Raw genomic sequence first — 27,427 nt, forward strand, 5'->3', positions numbered from 1 at the left:
GTTTCCTTTGGACCTGAATATCTACTCAGAACTTGGCCTTGCACCTTGCACCGGATCACTCTGGATTATCAAACAGCAGTAGATGAAGACAAGGTGAGAATGAGGTGTTTCTCTACTCAGCTCTGTGTGTGTGTGTGTGTGTGTGTATACACATGATGTGTGGTTGGGGCAGGGGGATACAAGTGCATCACTGCATGCTGTGAATGTCAGAGAACAAGTCTCTCCTTCTACCAGGATGGAACTCAGGCCATCAAACACTCATAGCGAAGACCTTTACCCACTAAGCCACATCAGCAGCTTAAGACAAATAAAAATTTACAAACTTATTCTTCTTTTTAAGAAGGATTTTTTGTTATTATTGTTTTAAATTATGTGTATATGTGTGCTTGTGTGTATGGACACCTGAGTGCAGGGCTCTACAGAGGCCCAGAGAGGTGATCAGATCCCCTGGAGCTGGAGTTATAGGTAGTTGTGAGCCACCTGATATGGGAACTGAACTCAGGTCCTCAGCAACAGCAGCCAGTACCCACTCTTCACCACTGAGCCTTCTTTCCATCCCTCAAACTCATTCTTTTTTTTTTTTTTTTTTTTTGGTTTTTCGAGACAGGGTTTATCTGTGTAGCTTTGCGCCCTTCCTGGAACTTGCTTTGTAGACCAGGCTGGCCTCGAACTCACAGAGATCCACCTGGCTCTGCCTCCTGAGTGCTGGGATTAAAGGCGTGCGCCGCCGCCGCCGCCGCCGCCGCCGCCGCCGCCGCCGCCACCACCACCACCCGGCTCAAACTCATTCTTATAAGGAGATTCAAAAAAGAAAACCAAACCAGACTGAAAAAAAATAACAATACTACCTTTTTCTTCTATTGCATGGCAAAGTTAAACTCCAATGTCTCTGTACACAGGTGGCCCAACAGGGAGAGGAACCAAGGCCACTCAGCACAGCTGTGTCCACAGTGTTGTCCCTTTTATCATCTGCCCCGTAGTTTTTGTCTCTAGGACAGCAGGCCAAAACTTGGAAAAGTACCAACTAATGAAATATGCATTCAACTTTTCCATACATGAAATAGGAGCTGTGTCCTAGAAACATTTCAAAAACTCAAAACCTAGATTTCACAGTCAAGTATTTTAGTGGTTTGCCTGCCCAAGACTCTAATTGGTCCTATATTTAACAAGTGTTTGTGGAGGAATCAAAACGAAAAGAAAAAGAATTCAAACATTTTGGTGAAGCATGCATCCTTCCAATACTCAAAAGAAGTCTTTCTAAATATCTTCTCCTACACGACAGCAGCCCACAAAGCAGGGCCTGGCTGCTCACAGTGGCTGTGGAGGAAGGCAGGGAACTGACAGCCAGCTACACTTTAAAAAGCAGCATGCAAGAAGGTCGGAAAACTGGATTAACAGCTAGGTGGAAATGCTTCAGAATGAGATGTCAGTGTTGCCAACTGCAATCTGGTCACTTCAGGAGCACGGAGGGGTCCAGACAGAACCCAGCAGAGCAGAGCCCTCTGCTCACAATGAAGACACATGATATCATGAGGGTCTCCAGCCCACAGAACCCCACAGGTTAGATGCATATGTTTCCTTGGTCTAGTGCCGCCTCCGTGTGAGGAGCCAACCCAGTGACCGCGGCTGTGATGTGTTGTCCCCCTTCACAGGCAGAGTGCTGGCCTAGGAAGGCCAACTGCATGGCTGTCACTCAACTGTGAGGCGGAAGTGGGGCTCAAAAACAAGTGATTCCTACCCTAGTGCACAGCTCTGCAAACACTGTGCCCTACTTTGGTGAATGAATGCAGTCAAGGAGAGGAGAGGTCCTGAGGACCAATGGAGGACAGCAATATGCAGTATAAACACAGATCTCCACAGCACTTGACCCCGACTATGGTAAATAATACTCCTTACAGCTTAACACAGCACCTCTAGATTATATTTTTATGCATAAATAACTAAGGACAGTGTAAGAAAGAGTCACTATGCATGATACATTCCAATTTTTTAGTTTTTTTTTTTTTTTTCAATTTTAGCTTATTCTGTCTCATTATATTTAAAATGCTGCCAGAAATCCTTGAACTAGTTTCATGGCCCAGTGAAACAGGACTCCACATTTGAAAACTGATGCCAGGGGCTAGAGAGGGGGTCAGTGATTAAAAATGGTTTCTTTTCTTGCAGAGGCCATGGATTCAGTTCCCAGCACCCACATCAGGCAGATTACAACTGGAACTCAAGTTCCAGAGGCCCTACACTTTCTTCTGACTTCCGCAGGGACTCCCACATCTAGATTCATTCCCGTGCCGCTGGTAGTGTCCCTTCTGGGGCCCCTGGCATAGTATAATGCTAAAGCTGGTCCATAAATATTATACAAAAGGAAAATGGAGAGATTTGTCAATCATATGTTCCCCACTTGAAGGGACAGTGGAATGAACTTACTCCAAACAAGAATGTTCCTTCTCCATGGTAAAGCAGCCTGCTCACAGAGACAGGTGTGGCAAACTTATTCTGGAGAGGGCTATCAGTCCCTCTGAGTTATCAAAAGAGCACCCCCTGCCAACCCTGACCTCTGAGGAAAAGGAACACTTGCATGTAGTGGTGTTAGACAATTTTGAAGACTGAAAGGCAAACCACATACGTACTGCTTAGGTAACATTCCACACTAAACAACGGCCATGTTTCCTAAGGACATACTACTTCACTGTGAATGGATTTCTTCAAAAACCTGAGCATGGACCAGAGAGATGACTCAGTTGACAAGGTTTGCCTCATAAGCAGAAGGAACTGGGTTTGATCCCCACATAAAAAGCTGGGTGTTGTGAGATGAGTGGTGAAAACAGGAGGGTCCCTGGAAAAACGCTGTCCAGAGAGCCTGACCATTGGACAAAGTTCCATTGGACCCTGTCTCAAGCAAAAAGTGGAAGGTACCTGAAGAATGACACTCAAAGTTGCCCTAAGATCACAAACACATGCTACATGAGCACACACACACACACGAACATAAGCATATGTGCATACACACATACACACACACACACACACACACACACACACACACACACACACACACACGGGGGGGAGAGAGAGAGAGAGAGAGAGAACAGGCATCTGAAAAGCATCATCTGTAGCAGGATGAAGGGTTTCCACCTTACACTGAAACCTGATCCAGGAGCTGTGAAAAGTAATCAGTATAAATATGTGAAAGGAGAGGGACAGAGCCGAGGCTAGTGGCCAACGCCTGTAGTCCCAGCACAAAGAAGCTAAGGCAGGAGGATTACTGTGAGTTCCAGGCTAGTATGGATTATAATGTGAGACTCTATCTCAAAACAAACCAAACCCGAGATGTAGAATGGAGATTCCTAAGTGAACCAACTTGGAAGGAGTCCTGACAAAGATGAGTTGCCATGGGGACCTAGGGATGGAAGGAAGAGGGTCTTTTCTAACAAGTGGCTGCTGCTACTTATTAATGCTTCTTCAGGTAATGTCAAATTTCAAAGTTGCTTGAAAGAAAACCACCTCTTTTTCATCTGCCTGTTAATATGCTGAAGGAGCCTGTTGAAGACGACGCAGCCACAAAGTAAGTTAGATGATAAATGTGTTCTTCAATCTGCGCACCAGTCAAGTAGCAATAAAATCAGAATAATTCATGCAAAAATTTTCATTATGTTTCTAAACATACCTATTTACATTTTAAATCACACATTAGACAATATGAAATATCTTTCATTTAGACAGGTGTGAGCTAGAAAACAGATGCATTCATTAAACATGGAACAATTCTGCAAATTAAAGGAAAAAAAAAAAGAAGTCTCTGGTTGAAGTATTTCAGCCACCGTTAACTTACTTGAAAAAATATGGCCATGGCTCCAATTATTCTGTTCTCAGAAATTGCCGTTTGGAAGCTGTCAAAGTCGTCTGGATTGTAAAAGAAAATCTGCATCTGTAAAATAGTTAAAAACTGTATTAGAAAGAAACTTCAAACCTATGGAAAAGCAGAGAATAGTACAATGGACCTGTGTTTCCCAAGACTAAGCCCACAAACCATTTATTCTTACATAGTTTTCCTTTGCTGAAGCCTGAGCAAGCACATCCCACATAACATGCCATTTCACTCATACTCCAGAATGCAACACAGCTTCCCACACGACTGCATCCATGCTGCCCAGAATGCACACTACTACTGATGCCTTCTTATTGCCATTCCCTGGCTCATGACAAAACCTTCCCAAAGGGCTTGCACACAGTTCAGCACATTCAAGTAGGAAGCTAAGCCCATGAGGGGTAGCCAGTGTGTGAAATCGTCAACACGATAATTGACTTGGACACAAATGCTGAGAATTGTAACCCATATCTCAGGAGATGGTGGGAAACACCTCAAGTGTGATATCGGAGATTTCACAAAGGAAAAAATGAATGGTGCAAACACTGAAACAGTGTCTTGTAGTTTATCGTGCACACAGAGCTATTCTACACATCACGTCATTGACTGCACTTCAAAAACGATGAAGACGGAAGCCAAAGGCAAGGAAACAGTGCTCAGGAAATGCCACTCCACATGAAGACTGGACTCAGGGTGCCCCCACCCCAACCATAAGTACCTTCTCTTGTATTTAGCTAGAGTTTCTTATTCAAAAAACAAAATCCAGACACATCAACTTAATCTTAAAAGATTAAGCACACAAGTGGATAACAAAAGGGACTACTTTTTGCTGTTGTTTGTTTGTTTGGGGTTTTGGTTTTGGTTTTTTGAGACGGGTTTTCTCTGTGTAGCCCAGGCTGTTTTGGAACTTGCTTTGTACACCAGGCTGGCCTGGAACTCACTAAGATCTGCCTGCTTCTGCCTTCTGAGTGCTGGGATTAAAGGCGTGTGCCACCGCTGCCCGGCTGACTACATGCATCCCTATTCCAGCATGCCCAGCTCCTTGTCTAGGAGACGCTGTGGAAGGCAATGTTCTCCACAGCAGCTTCCCGACATAGAGAGTCAGCACTTCTATGTGGCAGACTGGTTGTGAAGGGGAAGTGCATGAGTAGTGTTAGTGAACCATGCTCAGATCCCAGCAGCACTCCATCCAACAACAACACAGGCTAACACCAGCAGAGTTCTTAAAAATCCTAGGAAGAGGGCTGGAGAGACGGCTCAGTGGTTAAGAGCACTGGCTGCTCTTCTAGAGGAACAGGGATTATTCCCAGGCTCCACATGGTGGTTTACAACCACCTCTAACTCTAGATCTGACGCCCTCTTCTGGCCTCCTTGGGCACCAGATACACAAGTCGTACATACATACACATGCAGGCAAAACACACATACACATATAATTAAAAATTAAAAAACTAAAAATAGTATGAATGGCATTGGACTCAGTCTCCCAGGAACCCCTGCTCCTTCAAAAAAATCAGATCTCCTATGGCAGAGCTCATCTTTCTCTACCACTGCTCCCCCCAGTTCCTAAATGGTGTGCTAGAATGGTTTGTAATGGAAATGATGATCATATCCCAGCTGGGAGTTTGGAGATTCCATACCAAATAATTAATTCCCAGCAGACAAAGTGAACTCAAGGTGACTCCGCATAGGGCGAAGGTGAATGGCGTCTGCATGACAAAATGAACTGAGATGCTAAGGCAAGGGTGACAAGCATTTCTGAGGGGAGATGAAGCCTGCTGTAACAAATCACTTTCCTGGGAAATTCAGGAATCTATGTAGATGGGGCAAAGAGGCAGATTCTTTTGTGATATTTTTCTCTTAAAGCAAATTCATTTTCTTAAGACCTTGAGTTCTCACCAATACTGGCGGTCTGGACAGCTTTAGACATCATGAATTTACACTAAGAAAAACCCACTCTGCAAGGTGCTGATTAAAACTATTTAATACTGGGTCAGTTGCTTCAGGTTCAATGCCACTAAAGCGAGGAAACAGTCTCCACCAGACTCTCAAAGTAGGGGTTCCAGAAAGCTTATGCTTCAGCCCCTGAACAGAGCAGTATTGTTCAATGCACCACCTGAGTAGCCTGGGCCACAAACTACGTTAAGACCTCTTCAAGGGCACTCTGACATATAGCTCAGGAAGGAAATGCATTTTTGGAAGACATATTTAGGTGGAGGCTCCACCCACCTGGATAATACAATGTCTCAGAAAGAAACCACTAGGGCAGGCTGGACACATCAATTTCTCTTGCTACTGCTTTCAAGTTGAAGCCTATTGAATTATCTTAACATCTGAAGCTATCTAAAGATAAGAAAGTAAATAAAGGGATAAAGTTTCGCTGGGTTAACTGGACTCTAGCAATTTGGTGTTGATAAGAAACAAATGGGGTAGAGACTGGAAATCAATTTTGCAAAGATATCTCTGGCAAACCTTTTTGGTTAATTCAGTCACCATGACCCTGGTTTTGACCTATACCGAGTCCCTTTGATTTAGTTTTGCCTGATAAACCATTTCAATGTCAGATCCCTTAGAAATGCCAATTTCTGCATTTATTCTCAAAAGCCATACCCAAACCATGGGGGAGGGGGGTGATGCATCCCTAGAATCCTTGTATTTGGGTGGCTGAGGCAGGGGGATATATAGAAAATCTTGACTGAAACAAACAAAACAAAACAAACAATAACAGAAAAAGTAATACCCACCATAGACTTTACACAGATCTGAGGGACATTTACTATAGAGTAAATCCTTCTATACGGAATAGGACACAAGCTGTATATGAGCTAAGGGAAAGACCTGGAAAGTCCAGTGACACAGATGTCTAACTGTGCCGTATCCACCAAGAATTTACATTTTGTCCCACTGGCCCTGCACTCGCTCTGTAGACATCCCACTACCACCACACCCTTGTCTTTCCTCAATCACTTGGGAATATGAGGGAGATAGTGTGCCCCATGTGCTGAATTCCTAAGTGTTTAATTTCTAAGAATAAGGCTATCCTCTTACATGATAGCAGTGTAATTGTTACAATAAGGAAATTTTACTTTGATGTGATCCGATTATCCAACTCTTGGTTCACTTTCAAATTTAGTAAGTGCCCAATAAAAGCCCATTACAGATCATCTTACAGTTCTGGGTGCAGGATGCAATATAAGATTAAACTCTGCACTCAGTGACCACATCTGCGCTGTCTGTTCCCACTGCCATCTGGAACAAGTCCTTGGCGTTCCTGACTCTGAGAATGAGATGCCCCAAGGAAATTCTACATAAAACTGTGGTCCATCTTGTCACAGTTTCTCAAGGTCACATTCAGGTGGTATATTCGTGCAAGCCGCCAGCAACACTACTGTCTTTACTCAAGGCACCGGGTCAGAGTGAACATGGCATGGGTCTCTCCTAATACTAGGACTGTTGATCTCAATCATTTCAAGGGTGACCTTGGACAATTTTCTCCATTATAGTTTTTCATCTCCTTTGGAAATGAAAAGATCTTTTTAGGGATACAGTGTGAAACAACATTCCTACCCTGGTTCCTCACCTTTCATGTACTAGTTTTAACATTCATTAATGATTTTCTAACTCTGTTTTTTCTGTATTCCTGAATGAAGAGTCTCACACAAGGAATATCTGTCCCTTCTCTAGATTTATTCATTCATGTGTTTTGTGTGTACAGACTTGTTTTGGTTTTTACTTGATTCAGTCCATGATGGTACTTATTCCTAACATTATCATCCTGATGTTCAAACTGCCCCAGCTTGGCCCAGCAGGAGACCCTTCAGAATGCTCCTGTCATTTTCTTGGCTTATTTTTTAACTACCTCCTTCTGATCAGGCACACTGGTTTGGCTGCAGCTTACACTTTATCCATCCCTGCCCCCTCCCCCCAAAAGCCATTCTATTCTAGCATATACTGGTTTCTTTTAAAGACTCAGGAACTCACTTTTTTCCAAATGTACTAAATAAAAATAGAAAACATCACGTTTGGCAGTGGTGTCGCACACCTTTAATCCCAGCACTCGGAAGGCAGAGGCAGGTGGATCTCTGTGAGTTTGAGGCCAGGCTGGTCTACAGAGTGAGATCCAGGACAGCTGGAGCTGGTTCACAGAGAAACTCTGTCTTGAAAACCATCCCTTAACCCCTTGGCAAAAAAAAAAAAAAAAAAAAAAAAAAAAAAAAAGGAAAACATTGGTTCTTCAAGAACACAGTATAGCTGAAGGCCAGTGTATGTATTCTGAACAGGAAAGGAAACTGAATCAACTCTGTGAATGTATGTCACATGGCTGTCCTTTCTCACAAAGACAGGCTGAATGAAACTAAAGTAGAAAGCTACCGACACAGTGTGCTGTGGGACATTCATGAGACCTGTTCAGTCAACATTACAAAGCCAGGAGTGACAGGATGGGCTTGAGAGTGTCTACCAAGTGCAATGGAAGAACTGGACAACCCTCCAGGTATTTCTCTAGCCAGGTTAGGTGTGTCTTACCAAGAGCATCATATGACATCACATGGCATTTAGAAAGTAGTCATTTACAGGAGAAAACCAATCATAAGGAAGCCTCACCCCTTCCAGGACACATGTGGTAAGGGGGGGGGGATGCCAGCACAAGCTCTGCCGTACGGGATGGGCATGGTGATGGCTGACACCGCGGCATGGCCTTGGGTGCTAAGGAATGTACACAGAGACTAAGATGCTCGCGGCCCTCTCTCTCACTCTGCACAATTTCCCTCTCATTTAAATCGACTCTAGGTGCAATGTGATTTAATGTGGTTTTCTTTCAATTTGCATCATTGTGCATGTAAAGTTGAATGAACCACAAAGGATCAATCTGAAATAGACTTGATATTGTTATTTTTCACACATTTATTGACCATCTACAGTATATCAAATCCTGTGCTAATGCTCATTAACACCCTGTGAATAAGACATTACCATGAGTCTCAGGCAAGGAAAGCAAGGGTTTGTAAGACCTCTAAAGTCCAAGCTCTTAAAGAAAGAAAGCACATTAGTACAGAAAAGTGACCTTTTACACTCAAGAGTTCAAGGTCTTCATCACTGTGCTTCCTTCCACCTGGCAAGAATATCTGCTTAATGGTGACTCTGTAAGACGCCATGATGGCTGAAGACACAGTCAATGCTTGGAAAGACCAAAGTGCCATTAATGAAACAAGGTTAGCTTTGTCCTTGAATGCCAGAGTTAGGTTGATGCAGGGATAAAGAGCTTAAGGTCATGGTCAAATGAAATACATACTAAAATAAAGCCTATTTTAGTCCAGCAAGGGGGAGGATGGGACGTCTTCACGAGGGTGAGCTCATTCTCTAACGTTACGCCTGTGTGCCTAATACAGTGTTCAAGCGACTGTGACAATGGAGGCAACAGGAAACTACCCCAAGTCAAGAGAGGAGACCGCTTGAGTCCTTCTCCGCAGGTTCAGAAAGTGCCAAGTTTGTATTATCTCTTAGAAACGTCCATCTCCCTTACGTACTCTCCACACAAAGCAAAGGGGGGAAGTCGCAGAGAAATAAATAAGGAGACAGTGCCCAGACAGCTCAGAGGAAAGGCCAGTGGTTGAATGATCCAGTTAACTGGGACTGCTGGGAAGTTTTCATACAGGAAAGACCACACAGATAAATGCTGCAGAACAGAAAGTTAGAGGACCTGGAGAGACGGCTTATGAATACATAATGCTCTTGCAGAACCTGGGTCTAGTATCCTGAACCTATACTTAGCATCTCACGAATGCCTGTAACTCTATCACTAGAGGACCTAGTGCCTTCTTCCAGTCTCTCTGGACACATACATTCATGTGCATATGCCCCCAACCAAGACAGACAAAAATGTACAAAATGAAAAAAGACTGAATAAATCTTAAAGAGAGCTTGCGGTGTGTGGGTGTGTGTGGGAGTATCCAAGATGACATGTGACATCTGACCAGACAGCAGTGGTGTGGAAAAGGACACAGAAGATGGCAGTACAGGAGGGAGGAAGTGAAAGGCGGGTTTTTAATTATGGCTGGGGATAATCTGCAGAGAGCCAGTTGGGATGTAGCAGTGGGCAAGAAAAAGCTGCAGAAGGACAATCTAAATGCAATGAGCATCAGTTAGGTTGACTTCCTGGCTGATCTGAAGTGGGTGGTGTGAGAGCTGGAGAAAGGGAACCCGAGTTCTTCTGCTGTTCTGCTGCAATCGTGAAGGCAGACTGTATACACATTATACAGACACAACACTGATTCAAGGGCCCACAGTTCCAGGGCACAGGACTTCATGGTGGGACAATCAGGGGGTAGGACTGAGGCAGGTGCTCACACTAGCTTCAGTCAGGAAATAGAGAATAGTGTGTAAAGCTGCTCAAATCACTTTTCCTTTTTTAATTCAGCCCAGAACCCAAGTCCCCAGGAATGGTACCATATACATGCAGTGTGGATCTTCCTGCTCTAATTAATCCAATCTAGAAAATTACAGACATGCCCACAGAATGGTTTCCCACGTGATTCCAGATCCAGTTTAGTTAACAATCAAGTTTAACCATCACATACATGAACCCACGTTCCAATTCTTTAATTCTATCAATGCCATTAGCCAGAAAGATCTCTGCAGGCGGAACATAAATCAGCTTGGCTCGAGGATATGTGTGTGTCTGACAGTGCTGGTCAGTACGAATACTGTTCATTTGATGCTGGAAGGAATAAAATGAGTGGGAACACTGAGTGGCGTGAAGAAAAGATTTCCAAATGACAAAGTCAACAACAAATTCATGAAGCCTTTGATATTTCCAGAAATGAATACCAAGAGACAAAATGTGATCAGGACATTGAAAGAACAAAGAGATTTAAGCTTCTGGCATAAAACCTTGGGAAGGTACTGATACAGATCAAAGTCACCATAAAGTCTCTAAGTAGCTCCAGGTATGATTCTGTTAAACACAGATTATATATATTAAATTTTCTTTAATGCACAAGACATTGGACCATTTCCTAACTGACTCTGGACTAAGAATATGATGCTCAAACAAAAAAAGAGATTTGCTCATTTCAATTGTAGAGAAAATGGTAAACAAATGCACTATGTATATTATATGATAATTGATAACACAGAGTTCCCAATGATCCAGGACACATATTTTATAAAGATTTATTTTTATTTTTGTGAATAAAATGTCTGGGCACGGGCGTCTGTATGTATGCACATGAGTACAGATACCTGAGCAGGCCAGAAGAGGGCGCTAGATCCCCTGGAGCAGGAGTGACACATGGTTGTGAGCCACCTAATGAGAATGCTGGAAACTATACTTGGATTGTCTGTAAGAGCAGTATATGCTCTTAACCACTGAGCCCCATTCCAGCTCCTGTCATTATTTTTAGAAGAATCTTTAGATTTTGTGGTAGTGTTATGAGAAAGTATTTTTTTCACATGTGCTCAAGATTTCACATGTGCTCATGAGAACTTGAGAGTCCAGCAGATTGACTTCCATGATGTGGCTGGGTCTTATCTAATCAGCCAAAGGTATGAGGTCTCTGGCAATGTCAGCCTTCAGACACAGGATTGCAACATCAAACTCAAGACTAGATCACACGGACCTGTGCATATCATAGGATGAAACCAGTCTGATCCAGTGACTTGACCATCACATCTTCATTCACCAGAATCAGGCTCCTCCCAGGGGAATGCAGTCCCAGTCACAACCCAGCCCACCCTTTTGTGCCTGAGAGAAAACTGTCCATGAGGTGGTGGGGGTGGGGAGTGGGTACTTGGTTGTGGATGCAGAGCTCATTTGTTGACTGAAGATTTTGTTCTCATTTATCTATTTTTAGCATATATCAACTATATACAGCATGGATTTCATTGTGAAATTTCCTGTGTATATGATGTACCCAGATCACAGTCACATGCGTCCCGTTGCCCTCTCATTTCTCCATGTCTTGCTGATCCCTTTCCTCTTCCACGGCACTCTCCCTACTAACTCTCATGTCCCTGTTTGGTGTTGCATTTAGTTTAATTAGAGGTACAGAAGGGGCATGGGTGTGGAGTTATTCACAGGGAAACAGCCGCTTACTAGTGGCTACATCACTGAAGAAAATCTCTGTCTCCCCCAGCATCCTGTAACTACTCACAATGGGTAGGGCCTATGAGACCCTTCACTCAGGTTTCCCATCTGAAAATCAGAGGCCATTCCCAGCCTGGAGATACACTAAGCAATGCTTTAGAAAAGTAAGAATAAAGGAGACAGCTCGTATTTTCCCATGAATCTCTACAAGCAGAAGGGATATGTCAATTATGGTGAAATCGATCCTTTCCACACGCCAGCCAGTCTCCCAGTGAGTCACGCCAAAAGGTGTGGGCTCAAGCAGCCTTCATTGAAAGAGTATTTTTAGGAGAGCTAAATTCTAAAGAGGAATGAATATTCAGGATCTCTGTGGGCAAAGCAACATTCAAATAACCATCCACATCAACATTCTGGAAGGGTTGCTTAATACCATGCCGTTCAGCACATGACACCCCGATCCTCGTTAACCCCTTTCTGCCTTTGCCATGGACCCTGGAACTGTCTCCAGCTCCTTTGTACCTGGAGTTCTAGTTTGTGGAGCAGATGATCCCAACGTGCACACGAGGTCTAAGGGCCATGAGAGCAGGAGTCAGGACAACTGGGGGTCTATTGTGAATTCTCTCTATAACTTCTTTACTCTGTTATACACTTTCTCACAACTCCAGACCCAGGACACATCATTGCATTTCCCCTCTGACAGGGAAGAATCTGCATCCTTGGTGACTAAGCACGTTGCATTTCCCAGGAATTCACTGAATGATTCATGAAGTTTTCACCTCAAGCTAAGCGCAAGTCTGGAAAGAAACGCGGTAGGTTCTGTATTGCATATTCTGAACTGTATCATGCTCTAACCCCTTATCACACATTTAGGGAAGGTGACAATAAGCTACAGCTCTCCCACTTAAGAGCTATGTGACACGGATGAAGGAAGCTACTGACATCCCCAAGAGTACACTCAAGAAAAACTATGGCACCAAGCTACAGGGAACAGCAGATAAAATTAGTCAAGTAAAGCACCTCTCTCATGTCTCCCACACTGCAAGTCACGGTTGTTCGTGGCTTTAAATTTAGTTTAAGAGGAAGGAGGAGAGAAAATGCCAATAGCTCAGTGAAAGGCCTACCTTACAGTGTTCTGAGATGAGAACATCCCGTATCCAAGGGTAACGGATAAAGAAACAGGGACAGCTTCACTCCAGCCACAGACGGATCTCACCAACAGAGCCCAACCACACAAGCCACATGCACAAAAGGGAGGAAGGGAAGGAGGGGAAGGAAACCTGAGTTCAAAGGCAGCATAGTGGCTCCCCCTCAGGCAGAACCTTGGAAAGGCACGTAGCAGGCTCTCTTTCTGACCTGAGCACTAGCTACCAGAAGGAACTCGGTTGCATGCCTATTATTTATGGACTTTCCTCTGTGTATATGATGCTTCAGTAGTGACTAGACAAAATTACCAAAGCAGTTGTGCTATTGAGCCTGGGGTGAATGAAGTCTGTCCCTGCAGAGCCTATGATGCTCCATGCCTGCAATCCTAGCACTAGGGAGGCTGAAGCAGGAGGATTGCCACAACTTAAAAGCCAGCAGGGGTGCTACAGAGTCAACAGAGTGTCAGGGCATAATGCAGTTCAGTATAAGCAAAGTAGAATGTATGTCCTCATGTCTGTCCACATTCTCCCTACAGAGACCGGGTCACTAAATAAAGACATTTTGAAAAGAATTCAAACTAAAATTAACAAAATAAAAAGTAGGCAAGGTGGCACACACCAGTACTCCCCGCACTTGAGAGGCTGAGGCAGGAGAACTGCCTAGGTTCAACTTTTTAGACCCTATTAGAAAAAGCAAAACAAAATAAAAACAAGCCAATTTCCTCATGCTTATAGCACACACACACACACACACACACACACACACACGCACGCTCGTGTGCACACACAGACACACAGCTGGCTCTGAAACCCAGAGGAACTCACCACTCTGAGGACAGAGGACAGGGAGAGTCCCCGGGTGCACATGGAAATACAAACACATTTGTATTTCAGAAACATGAAAATCACCACTGGTGTTTGTGCTCCTTGTAAAGTGAAACTTGGTTGAAATCGCTTTGTATCTGGAAGTAACAGCCACATGATTCACCATGAAATGAATCTGGAAAATCATTTTGGATAAATGGGCCTGTAAATTCAATAGAATTTCCATGACAACACAGACTGCAACACTCACCACAAATAAAAGGCTATAAATCATTCAAAACCAACTAGGAATCGGCAATATGTCTCCCATCTCGAAATGCAAGGAAGCCAAAGCTCAGGATGTTACTCGCCTGCCCCCATTTCCCATTATGCTTCACTCCTTACTTCTCATATTGTACTCTCTACCCCATAATGGGTTGTGGGCGACATCATGAGGCTATAAAACTGCAATTAAGTTAAGGAAAATTAGTACAGGCGTGGCACTGGTTGTGGCCCCTTCCCTACTCCCAGCCAGAGTGCCCCCCCCATGATTCTGTGCAAAGATGAGCAACGCAGTTATCCACTGCTCCTGTGAAGCACGGAAACAAGCCACAGGATCTCCACAAGCTAAGGCAATGGGAAGAGGGGATGGCTCAGCGGGGAAACTGCTCAGGCACAAGTATCAGGACCTGAGTTTGATCCCCAGAATCTGTGAAAAGCTGTCACAGGCACTGGTGGATGCTTATAATCCCAGTACTGAGGAGGCAGTGACAGGCAGATCCTTGGATTCACTGGCCAGCCCAGCCTAGCCTGATTGCTAAGGTACAGGCCAGTGAGAGAAATGCTCTCCTAAAATTAAAAGCTGGACAGTGCTCCTGAGAAGACACAGGAAGTTGTCCTCTAGCTTACAAACACAAAACTACATAAAACACAAAAGAAATGTTTTATGCAAAATATTTCTGAGGAAACATGTGTAAGATACCGAGTGACTTCTCAAATGCTTAAGTTCTGTCAGTTGAGTCCACTGTGGTGCATTTCTAAGATGAGGCAGATTGACCAATTAGAACACCTATAGCAGAATGCTCCTAAGGCCATCTTTGAGTTTCAGTTGGAGGCCTCTTAAAACAGGATCACTTTGTAACCTCTATGAGCACTGGGGGGGGGGGGGGGGGGGGAAGGGGGGGGGCAGGTGCCAGAGCCAAGCATGAAGCAAGTGCTTATTTGGTGACTGCAGGTTTTTCCTGTTCCAACTCATTCTAACCAACAGCTGTAGAGAGATGCCTGCTAGAGAGGGCAGTTTATGAGGCTCTGGATCTACCCTCCAACAAGGCTTCACGTGCCCTGGCATGCTGCTCAAGGCTGCGTACGGCAATGGCCCGTGTCCATCACATCTCACCACTTGGACTTTGATGTCTCCATTTTAGGACCATAAGCTCATAGCCCTTTTTGATACTTGATTTTAATGTCAGCAGAATTGGATTTAGAAGCATCTAGCAGATTAGTAAAGTAACCTGTTAGTCATGAGTCCATTTCAGAGAGGATTAAGTAAGAGGGGAATACCTGCCCTGAATATGGACTCTAAGTGGGGGACTCAGAACAAATGAACAATGAACAATGAACACAGCTTAGGCATGCCCTTTTTTCTGCTTCCTGGATGCTGGGAAGGTGAACTGCTTTGCTCCATCACACCCTCCATACCAGGATGGATTGACATCTAATAAACCCTTCCTCCCCTGTTTATTCTGATGAAAAGCTAACAAATACACTTAAAAAAAAAAAAAAACCACATACCTTCAGTCCTGTTCTTACAAAGTCCAGAGCTTTCATTGTAATCTTCAAGGGCTTAGAATACCAGAATGGTTAGGACTCAATACTCCAAAAAGTCTATGGGCAAGCAAAGGTGCTTGCTACAAAACTGGCCCCTGCAAGTGGCTTAAACCATCCTCTGAGAAGAATGTACACACTGTACACTCCCTCTAAGGACGAGGAGAAGGGCTGGAGACGGCCAGTTGGGAGGGTCCTGCCCTGCAAGCATGAGGCCATCAATTTTAGTCCCCAGCAACCACATAAAAGTACAGCCATGTTGTGCACATCTGTAACCAAAGTGCCCGGAGGCTGAGAAAGGCAGCCCACTAGTGTGCCAGTCAGTGAGCCCCTGGTTCAGTGAGAGACCTTCCCTCAAAATATCAAAAGCAACCAAAGAGGACACCATGGTCAAACTCTGGCCTCCACACACACCTGCATGTACATCTATGTCAACACACACACACACACACACACACACACACACACACACACACTTCTTACACTATTGCTAATTTAAACTCATCATCCTCAGGATGGATGCTTCTAATTTCATTTAATATTGCCCTGATAGCCATTTAGAATAAAGACTTTCCCTCATCTTTTCCTAATGATGGCCATTTCATTACTCACTGAGGCTTTTTATTTAGACAAATCAATGCTCTGCTACAGGCCCTAGAAGTTCAAAGGCAAACGCATGTATACCTGTGCCTCAATGTTGTTGATATAAAGAAAAAAACTTGTTCTACATAATGTGTAGGAGAATTAACAAAACAGCTCACTGAGAAGAGGAAAGGAAGTGATTAATCTTCATTGAAAGTTCCTGAATGTACATTCTCAATGGAGAAAGCCAATGTGCAAATTAAATACACTGTGACCACATTCGATTTTCAAAACAGCATGCCCCACCACAACACTGGATGTCCCGCATGTGTGCGGAGGCTTGGAAATGATGAGAGTGAGCACAGCTGGGGGAGCACCACACACTGGTGGGGGTTCTCAGAAGAAGGGAGCAAAACCAGGGAAGGACCCAGACAGGAATTTGTTCTCAGGATAATTTAAAACCCTTGCTGGGTTTGTAACATTCCTGCTAGAAGATACAGAAACAACTAAAATGAGGAAAGAAAAGGGTGAAGTAAGATTCAAAGAGAGCAGACCCGAAAATGCTTCCCCAGCTCTGGAGGGAGCGGGAGAAACCAACGGCTGGATCTGGGGACACCATGCTAGCAGCAGCCTCCTCTGCCAACTGCTCTGAGGAATGGAGCCCCACCAGGCTGGGAGCGTCTCCACGGCTCACTCGTCACTTGGTATGCCAGGAGTCAGATGACTCAAGCTCCCCAACACTGTAAGGGAGGCAGAAGTAAAAAAAGACCATGTCTCCATCTCCGATGCGGCTCTTAATGGACTTACCACAGCCACTCCGATGAGTTTATTTGCCAGTTTCCTACGAATCTGGTCATAAAGTGACACTCCACAAAGCCACCTTTGAGAACTAGAGAGGGAAGCAGAGCTTGCTGGGCAGAGCGCAGCACTGTCTAGGGAGAGGACAGTTCACAACTGCTTGGCTCAGAGACCCTCCTTTCCAGGAATTCACCAGGGACTAACACTGGGTTTCAGAATCACGTCATCAGAAATAACATCCGACAGTAAAGAGAAGACACCATTAGGAAATGCGAGTTCTCCACTTGGATGATACCCTCAGAGAAGTCAAATCCTGAGATGCAGAAAGCTGAGTGGACACTGCAGGGTTTGTGAGGAAGAACTGGGGAGTTGGTGTCCCATGAGGGTAGAGTTCTAGTGCGACATGATAATAATGTTCTGGAGATGGATGGTATGATGCCCGCATAATATTCTGAATGTAGTAAACATCACTGAACTGCACACTTAATTGAAATGATAAAATAATAATTGAAATGGTAATCTTATATTATGTGTAATTTACTACAATTAGAAAAATAAGAATGAGCCATTGGAAAAAAGTAAATAAAAATGAAAGTCTAGATGCAAGCTCTACCACACGGGTACTAATATCATGAGCAATCAGTTCAAGTTCCCGTTTCTGAGTGAAAATGAGACGAATGTAGTCATGAATGAGGACAGCGTCAACAAGATGTGAGGATTCCATACATCCTTTCAAGAGTCTGGGGCTAAGATTTAACACCACAGGGAAATAGAAAAGTCACAACTATAGAATGTTGCGAACATTCTCCTCCTCCCCCTTCTTCATAATTATCAACATAGCATAAAACTTGTAAAAAAAATCCCTATTTCTGTTGAGCCGATTACTTGATTCTGATCGTTTACTGTGTCATCTCAAAGCCTTTCATTGGCTGCTCTTCTGATCTTTTCATTCCAGTTCATGAGCTTCATGTGCGAAGCTTCATCATGAGCATTTTAAACAAAGGGCAGAGATTGAAAGAGCATCATTGTGAACACCTCTACGCTCACCGCCTACATTCCACCAGGAATATTTTAATAGATTTTCTTTCAGACACTTTACCCCACTACCCACCATATGGTCAGGCAAAGAATGCTAATGGGCAGAACCCCACTGGCATTCTCTACGACTCAGTCACTGCCAAACTAGTAACACTGGTGCCAACAGGAAGCCAAGCTTTGTTTCCCAGGCTCTAGTGAAGTCCTTCTGGCTAGAACATGCTGAGACCCTAGAGCAGCAGTTCTCAACCTGTGGGTCGTGACCCCTTTGGCATCCCATATCAGATATCCTGAATATAAGCTATTTACATTAGAATTCACAACAGTAGCAAATTTACAGTTATAAAGTAGCAATGAAGTAATTTTATGGTTGGGGGGTCACCACGACATGAGGAATTGTATTAAAGGGTCACAGCATTAGGAAGGTTGAGAACCTCTGCTCTAGAGGGTAAATCTCAGTGGGTAGTTGCTACTAATTTAGAATAAAATGAAATTTAAGGAGATTAAAAACAACAAAATATCAAAGCATGGCTTTATGAAGACAAGAATCCATAGTACACAGACAGCCCCCTAGTCATGCTATCAATTGACTCTGCTCATTACCTACATTCAATAGCTGACTGACACAGAAAGTGTCCACATAGACTAGATGCTAATGATAACTGTGCTCAAACACATGTATTCTCGACTTGTCTCAGATCTGTATTACAGAAGCTCATACCCAGAAGTCTGCAGGAAGTCTGGTCCAGAATCTCTGAACCTACCAATCAGCTACCATTGACAAATGTGCTCACAAAACCTCCTGACCAGCACTTACTGCAGAGGAGAGTTTAAATGGACATATTTAAAACTGGCTGCCTTCACTGGGATTGAAGTATCTGCTGATACTACAGAGGAGTTCAAAAAAGAATGAGTTATAATAACACAAGACTAAAGCCAGGTTCACTGCCAATTACTAAGAGAATGACTAGATCAATTGAGCAATGTCTGAACTATGGAGTATTAAGCAGAACTGAAAAAGAATGGTCTGATTACACTTTTCAATTAAAGGAGGAAATACAGAAATACACAGTGAGGGCGAGATGACTCTTGAGAGATTTGACTGTTGTTTCTTCCAAGATCTGGACATGTAGGCTTCGGATGAAGAAATGACTTGGATAAGACAGAGTCAGTACCGTTTAAAACACCATAATACAAGCCACCAACCCCAAAGGAGGATGAAAAGGGGCCCAGTGGTGCACGGGGTCCCTTTTCATATCTGCAGGCCAGTCCACAGTCCCAGTACAATCTCTGAGTAACCCTGGGGAGGTCTCAGAGGGAGTGTCTCTATGTAACAAGTATTTATGAAGATGCTGAGAAATATTGCCTCTTAGGATCACAGAGTTTACTCGTGTGGTCATCATCAATGGCTACCTAGAAGTTATCTAGACACATGTGAATTGTTATGAAGCCTGCAAACTGCTTAGAAAAACGCAGTATGAGCACTTCACAGAGAGTGCTGCCTTCCTACAACTCACTGGAAGAGGTGCTGTTCTGCAATCATTCTAAAGACTAGAAAGGTAGGTTTGGACAGATGAGGAATGACTTCAGGAACACAGCTGGCTTCCTGACTTCTACAGGTACTCCACTGAAACACATCTATCCAGAAGTTCAGAGCTAGTATCTATATATGAGAGAGAACATCTGGCCTTTGTCTGAATTTGGGTTACCTCACTCAAAATGATTATTTTCAGGTTCATCCATTTACTTGCAAATTTCATGATTTCATTTTTTTGTAGCTGAATAATATTCCACTGGGATTATGTGCCGCGTGTACTTTCCGTTCACTAGTTGATGGGCATCTAGGCTACTTCCATTTTCTGACATTTGAATAGGGCAGGAATGAACATAGGTGAGCAAGTGTCTCTGTGGTAGCAGACACAGTCTTTGGGAATATGCCTGGCGGGGGCAGGTAGTGATGGATCATGTGGTAGATTCCTTCTTAGCTCTTGGAGGAACATCTACACTGGTCTCTGTAGTGGCTGCACCAGTGGTGAATAAGTGTCCCCATTTCCCTAGATCCAGAGAACACTTTTTTGTTATTTGTTCTCTTGATCTTAGCCACTCTGACTGGGCCATGGGAAGAGAGCAGAACAGAGGTGGCATGTAGGGGAAGGAGGAATATAGAGATAGGAAGAGTTAAATAGGGTGGAGGATGGGAAGGCAGGGTGTGGGCTGGGGTACTAAACACTAAAGATCTACGAAACCTGTATAGAAATGCACGACTACCATAGAAGCTTCCTAAAGCATGCACATACAGAGAAAGGGTTTAAATGAAGTTACCCTCTACAGAAAATATGCCTCTCTCAGACGCCAGAGCCTACCAAGTAAAATGCTCAGTGCCAAGCATGGGTTACTTTCCTTCCAGTTCTTAGGCATAAGTATATGGAGACACCCCTGCCCCCAAATAATACAGGCTATTGTCAGTGTTCTTGGTTACCCTTCAGGATTTGAGGGATGTTTAAAACAACATATACTTGAGTCACAGGACCTGGAGATAGTCAAGCTGGTACTGACCGAGAAGCTTCATCCATACTGGCTTGCCTTCACAGTGCCAGAGGTCCTATGCATGTTACTGTGGAAGGAAAGGAATCAGCACATCTGGACACAGTTTGCACCCAGATGTAAACTCTGAAAGCCACAATGCAGACTGGTCTAGCGAGATAGCTATCTCCATGATGATTTTAGAGTAGCCGATTTCTTCCTGGTTGTATTTAAGGCTTGCTCCACAGGATGAACTCACACTTGGCAATGTTAACTGAGCCAAGACCTGTGTCTAAGTAGGTCATGGGCCAAGGGAAGAATTGATTACTGTCATTCTGCTAAATTGACATAGCATTAAGTGTCCCTAAATGGTTACATTTATACCCACAGATCAGTGGCCCTCACAACTCTCTCCACTGAGGCTTCTTTTTACAGCACAGGACGAGAAATAGAGGCTCACCATTGATTAAAGCGCAGAGAATAAGAGATTGGGGAATGCTTAACACTTAAGTGGGACATTTACATCATACCCCGCCCCCCCCCCCAAAAAAAAACAACTCAGCAGAAAAAGTGCAAGAGCCAGAGGTAGAGGAGGACAGTTGTGCTTTCTGGACATGACAAGGCTGTTGCTCATATGATCTCAACAGAAGCCATGACTACATAATCAAGAGTTGCACAATATCAAGTCAGCCAAAATGCCAGTGTGGATGGGGGAGGGGCTCACAAACTCCCACCCTTAGCTGAGGAGCTATTGGCAATTGATGACTGTTGGGATGAGGGAGAGTCAGTTTTCTTCAGCTGTGGTCCTGACAAGCTGTCCATGCTCCAAAGGATGGCCCTACACCCAAGCACACATTGGCAGAACTACCCAGTGGCTTTAAAAACAAAAGTAGTAGTACATCGTGTTGGGAGGGAAAAGTGGTGGTGAGGTATGGGAGGAGACAGAAGGGAGAGAGTGGGGTATGGGTCTGATCAAAACATATTGTATCCATGTATGAAATTCTCAAACAAATTTAAAAACAATGAACACAGCTGGTGAGAGACAATGACCATCTGCAGACTGCTGTTCCTCCCTAGCAGATCTGACTCCTGGGGACAGCCCTCCAGCACACATTGTAGGGTCATTTGCTGTGGAGTCCTCATCTCTCTATAGTGTGGTGACCACTCACAGGCAGTTGGCAGTTGAGGAAGAAAAAGCCTCTGCCTTGGGATCAATCTCAAGTTCAGGCAGTGACACACTGCACTGACTGACGGGAGGCAGAGCCAGGCAGAGATGTGAAGCAGTGCACTGACTGATGGGAGTCAGAGCCAGGCAGAGGTGTGAAGCAGTGCACTGACTGACAGGAGTCAGAGCCAGGCAGAGGTGTGAAGCAGTGCACTGACTGACAGGAGTCAGAGCCATTGGGGAGGTGTGAAGCAGTGCACTGACTGACGGGAGTCAGAGCCAGGCGGAGGTGTGAAGCAGTGCACTGACTGATGAGAGTCAGAGCCAGGCAGAGGTGTGAAGCAGTGTACTGACTGATGGGAGTCAGAGCCAGGCAGAGGTGTGAAGCAGTGCACTGACTGATGGGAGTCAGAGCCAGGCAGAGGTGTGAAGCAGTGCACTGACTGATGAGAGTCAGAGCCAGGCAGAGGTGTGAAACAGTGCACTGACTGATGGGAGTCTGAGCCACGGAGGAGGTGTGAAGCAGTGCACTGACTGGCAGGAGGCAGAGCCAGGCAGAGGTGTGAAGCAGTGCACTGACTGATGGGAGTCAGAGCCATGGGGGAGGTGTGAAGCAGTGCACTGACTGATGGGAGTCAGAGCCATGGGGGAGGTGTGAAGCAGTGCACTGACTGATGGGAGTCAGAGCCATGGGGGAGGTGTGAAGCAGTGCACTGGCTGACGGGAGTCTGAGCCATGGTAGAGGTGTGAAGGAGTGCACTGACTGATGGGAGTCAGAGCCAGGCAGGAGGTGAGAACCTTAACTGAAGAAATGCCTCATGGGGCTGGCTTGCAGGTGCATCTGAGGGGCATTTCCTTGGTTGCTGATTGATGTGGGAGGGTCTAGCCCATTGTGGGCAAGGCCACCCCTGGGCACATGGTCCTGGCATGTATGAGAAAGGTAGCTGAGGTGAGCTTGGAGCAAGCCAGTAAGCTCTATGGCTCCCACTTTCGTTCCTGACTTGAGCTCCTGCTCTACCTGGAAGTATAATATGAGATAAAGGCTTTCCTTTCACATTGCCTTGGTCATGGTGTCCATCACGGCAACAGAAAGCAGACAAGGACAGTAGCCATCAGCCACGCTCTTCCTCTCTGGATGACTTTTCATCTTAACAGCTGCTTTGGTCAGAATCAGCTGTGCCCCTCACCCCATGATTACTAATACAGACTCTGATTTCACCCTGCTCCTTCAGCTGCTACCAGGGTCACATGGACCAACTGCACCCAGGATGGACCCGTTGTGTACGGAGAGCACCTCAACTCCCCAGACCAGCAACCACACAGCAAGGACAGAGGTAGGCAGAAGCCATCAGAGATATTTCTTGAGCATGAACATGTTGTAGAACAGTGTTTTAAGGTGTGTTACTTTTGTTTATGCTGCATTTGTTTAACTTTGTGAAGCTGTGTTACTGTGTCTGTCTAAAACACATGACGGTCTAGTAAAGAACTGAATGGCCAATGGCAAGGCAGGAGAAGGGACAGGCGGGGCTGGCAGGCAGAGAGGATATATCGAAGGAAAAATCTGAGAGGAAAGGAGGAAGTAGCCAGAGAAAGAGGAGGACACAGGGGGGCAGCCACCCAGCTACATAGCAAGCCATGGAGTAAGAGTAAGATTTACAGAAGTAAGAGAACAGGAAATGCCCAGAGGCAAAAGGTAGATAGGACAATTTAAGTTAAGGAAAGTTGGCAAGAAACAAGCCAAGCTATGGCCAGGCATTCATAAGTAAGAATTCATCTCTGGGTGATTTATTTGGGAGCTGGGTGGTGGGCACCCAAAAGAGTAAAAAAACAACAACAACATGAACAGAATGTGGGAAAGGAAGACACGCTATTGTCATGGGACTGGCATAGAGTAAAAAATCAAATATCCAGTTTTCTCCCTATCACAAGCCACGGCTCACTACAGCATTTACTATTACATAATGCATACAATGTGCTACAAATATCACATGGTACTAATCTATGGGAATTTGTTATCCAACAGTTTAAAACTTTATATTATCAAATTATTATGTGAAGTTGGGAATGGGATAAGCCAGCTGCCACATAATGAAGACACATTAACTTCTGTGGAGAATGTGACTGGGTAAACACAATTTCTCACCCACCCTTTCGGGTTGAGACAGGGAATAAGGTTGTCTCCAAGGGGAATTGTACAAAAGAGGATGTATATCCTCACATACATGCTGTGTTTTCAGAGGAGTTTCTGGCAGGGGTTAGATTTTTATTCAAAGCATTGCATCCCAATTTGATGTTTCGACCTTCAGGTTGCTGTACTGGGCCTTGTTACTTCCTCAGCTGCCTCCACCTCAAGGTGTTTAACAAGCTGGTTTAGCAATTCTTACCAACAGAGTCCACCACATGCCATTTTCCCTTCCCAGTCCGGGGGAGCAGAGTGGCAGGAAACTTAAAGCTGTCTGTGTTTTCTGAGTTCTAAAAAGCACATTAAGGTCTTGGGCTTTGCAGTTCAGGAATGCTAATCAAATAATAAATATATTTCCCCCTTTTCCTGTGGTGTACGTTTGTGTCTGGATGGGTGCACATGTATATGGACGGACAGGCGGTGGAGGGCAAAGGTCAACTGCAGATGTCATTCCTCCTCAGGGACCATCTAGATTTATTTTGAGACGGAGTCTCATTGAACCTGAAATTTACTGATCATTAGGCTGGGCTGGTTGGCTACTGAGCCCCAGGAACTCACCTGCCTTTGCCTCCCCAGTGCTGGGAGGACAGGAATGTGCCACCAAACCTAGCTTTTATGTAGGTGCTGGGATTGAACTCCAGTCCTTAGTCCTGAATGAGGGATACTTCACCAGCTGAGCTCCATCCCCAGCCCTTCCTTCCAGGGCACTGGTACTAGGGCTCTCAGAGTGTAAACCTGCCCTGTACTGCATTGGCAGTTAGTTATTCCTCTTAGTGGACATTCTTCACTGATAAACTTCTATACTCTGTGTTCAGTCTTTTGGGTTGTGATCAGTGTGTACAACCACATTAGCGGTCGCAGCCAGGGGCAACACACTGGCTGGTATAAAGACACAACACCATTGTGTACCATGTAGACAACTGGACATGACTCAGGAAAGGGTACTGCCAACTTCAAAGGGGCACTCCTCCCTAAAAGAGTAACACGCCACCACATTCTTGAGCAGCAGAGAACCAGCATAACTCCGATGATAGACTCCACTCAGAACTTCCCAACAGTACTCCAAAGGCCAGCTGCAAACAGCTGTGGCTTCTCAATGTAAAACATCATTGGTCTTACAAACTGTCTTTGTCTTGCAGGTGTGACCAGGGTAACCACACCCTTTGCCTAAGGACAAGGATACATCAGAACCTTGATGTCAATGGCAAAGGTTTCCCAAATGAATGATCTGACTCATTTATTTTTCAGTGAGAGCAGGAATGGTCCCTTATTGATCAGAAGAATCTGTGCCATCTCCTACTCATTCTCAATGAGTCCTGCCTTGAACAAATCAAGATACATGTGTAATGGGTCTTCACTTCACTAAGTCTCCATCTTGGCTGAGGATCACCTTCCCATGTCTATGGGGGTTGCACGGCACCCCCCAAGGCACTCACGGGGAACAGATGTGAAATCCGAGGGAAATGCACAAGTGTCATGTGAGACCAGTTCAGCCATGGTGCCTCCCTCCTACCCAGTCAGAGGTCCTCAAGCTGGCTCTGCCCCTCGGGAGGCCTTTGGTAATGTTTGAGGATGTGCCACCTTACAGACAGGAGGCAAAGGATACTTTTAAATATCCTACAATAAAAATCAGAATTATACATATCAGTGCTGAGGCCAAGATGCTGTTCCTAGTTAGACCAAAAAGAACACTATCTGAATGCCCTCTGCACACAGAACAGGGCAAGTATATATAAACGCTCTCATCCCACAAAAATCAGCTAACACTTGTTACCAGGAGATGACCCCAAGTCAGTCCTGTGTAAACAGGGTGTTGGTCTCACATTTCCTGTCTATCCATGCCTGGAAGATGGCATGCATAGTCCTTGGATATGAATGCATCTGTCTCATGGGTGATGGAATGGTTGTTCAAACCTCTAGATGTCAATCACATGGGCTGGAGATTGAATTTTGTCTCTTTTGTTCACTAGGGAGTTGGATCAGGAAATTTATGGTTTGAATCGTGCCCTCCTTCTGCCCTTTCTAACAGTGGTTGTTGTCTTATTGAGAAACAGGGTCTTTGAAACTGACTGGGTTAAGATGAAGTTATCAGAGCGCAATAGGATGGTGTTCTTATAACTAGGAGAAACTTCTGCTGCGGAGTGATAAAAGTACGTGATGTACGTAAGATCCATGGACTGTCAAAGGTGGCCAGCACAGTGTCGTAAGCTAACAGCATGGAAGGCATCACTCCCCGCTAGCCTGAAAAGTGGACCCTGCTGATACCCTCATCTTGGACTGCTGGCTTCTAGAGTCAGAAAAGGAAAATCTCTGTTCTCACTTAGCTCCTGGGTAGCGCTTTGTGAAGGTAGCTACAGGGATCGGGCCAGTCTTCGTCTTCTGTCTGTAAGATGGGATGAAGTGTGACGCATCTGGTGCTAAAGGCCGCTCTGCAAGCAACTGAAGAAGCTGAGAAAGAAGTCATCTTAAAAGTCTGACAGACAGGGGTTCACTCCTTAGCAGCCTGGACTCACCTCTGTGGCACCTTCCCACTTCTCCTAATAAGCTTGCAACTGTAATCCAGAATGCAAAAAAGTAAGTAGGGTATCATCCTTAAAATGTGTATCCTATAACAATAGCACCATAATAATTATCACTTTAAATTTTGCAACGCAGTGGAAGTGTGGGCTCAATTCTGCTAATACTTGAAACATAATTGAGCCTTAATTACAATATTAACCACAATAGCAATTTATGATGTGAGTATATCAGTTCAGAACAACCAAAACTAGGAAAGCTTAAGATAGAATTCTACCTGGAAACCTCCTACGCACCATCTTCCAAAACTCAAATTTGGGTCTACATGCCAGAGGAAGTATTTCCTGCCCATTGTGCATCACTGTCCTGGCCTGTCTTCCCAGCAGATGCCAGAGTACTGGTAACCTTTTGTTTCCAATAAGGTCTATAAATTTGTCTTTGTAAATACAATATATGCAATAGCATGCAGGGCTCTGCCATGTGCATTCTATATGGTCTTTGAATAGCTCTTTTATCAAGCATGTTGCCATCTGCTTCATAAAAGTCAAAATAATACAGTCCTGTCAAGACTGAGAAACAGGACTCCAAAAAGGAAGAAACATAATATAGATTCTCATATTTGCATGCATTTCTAAACGTGAAAGGACAGTCATGTCCTAACAGGACCAATCAGCTGTCTCAATCTTTACTGTGGCTGATCTTGCCTCTTACATATATTTTTCATACAGATCAGGTCAAAGTAGTATCAAGAGGACCATCATGTTCCTTATTATTTCTCTGCATCAAATCAACTGGCCTGAGTATCTCTCTTTGGAGGAAATGGCAAGCTAGTCAGATGAACTGATCTTTATAAATAGGTCTAGAGACAGTAATATGTGGGCAAACTCTTCTGAGCAGATGATATATAAAA

General features: G+C 44.5%; 1 protein-coding gene across 2 annotated transcripts in view; it reads right to left on the reverse strand.

Annotated features, from left to right (window-relative positions):
* Positions 1-27,427, reverse strand: part of Ptprg (protein tyrosine phosphatase receptor type G) — a 701,914-nt gene that overhangs the window by 204,989 nt on the left and 469,498 nt on the right. For both annotated transcript variants that reach the window (XM_059274234.1, XM_059274235.1), the window contains exon 5: positions 3,827-3,922. In XM_059274234.1, coding sequence (XP_059130217.1) covers positions 3,827-3,922 — 96 coding nt within the window. The remainder of the gene's footprint in view (positions 1-3,826; positions 3,923-27,427) is intronic.

The sequence above is a fragment of the Peromyscus eremicus genome, chromosome 9 (assembly GCF_949786415.1).
Source record: "Peromyscus eremicus chromosome 9, PerEre_H2_v1, whole genome shotgun sequence".
Lineage (NCBI taxonomy): Eukaryota > Metazoa > Chordata > Mammalia > Rodentia > Cricetidae > Peromyscus > Peromyscus eremicus.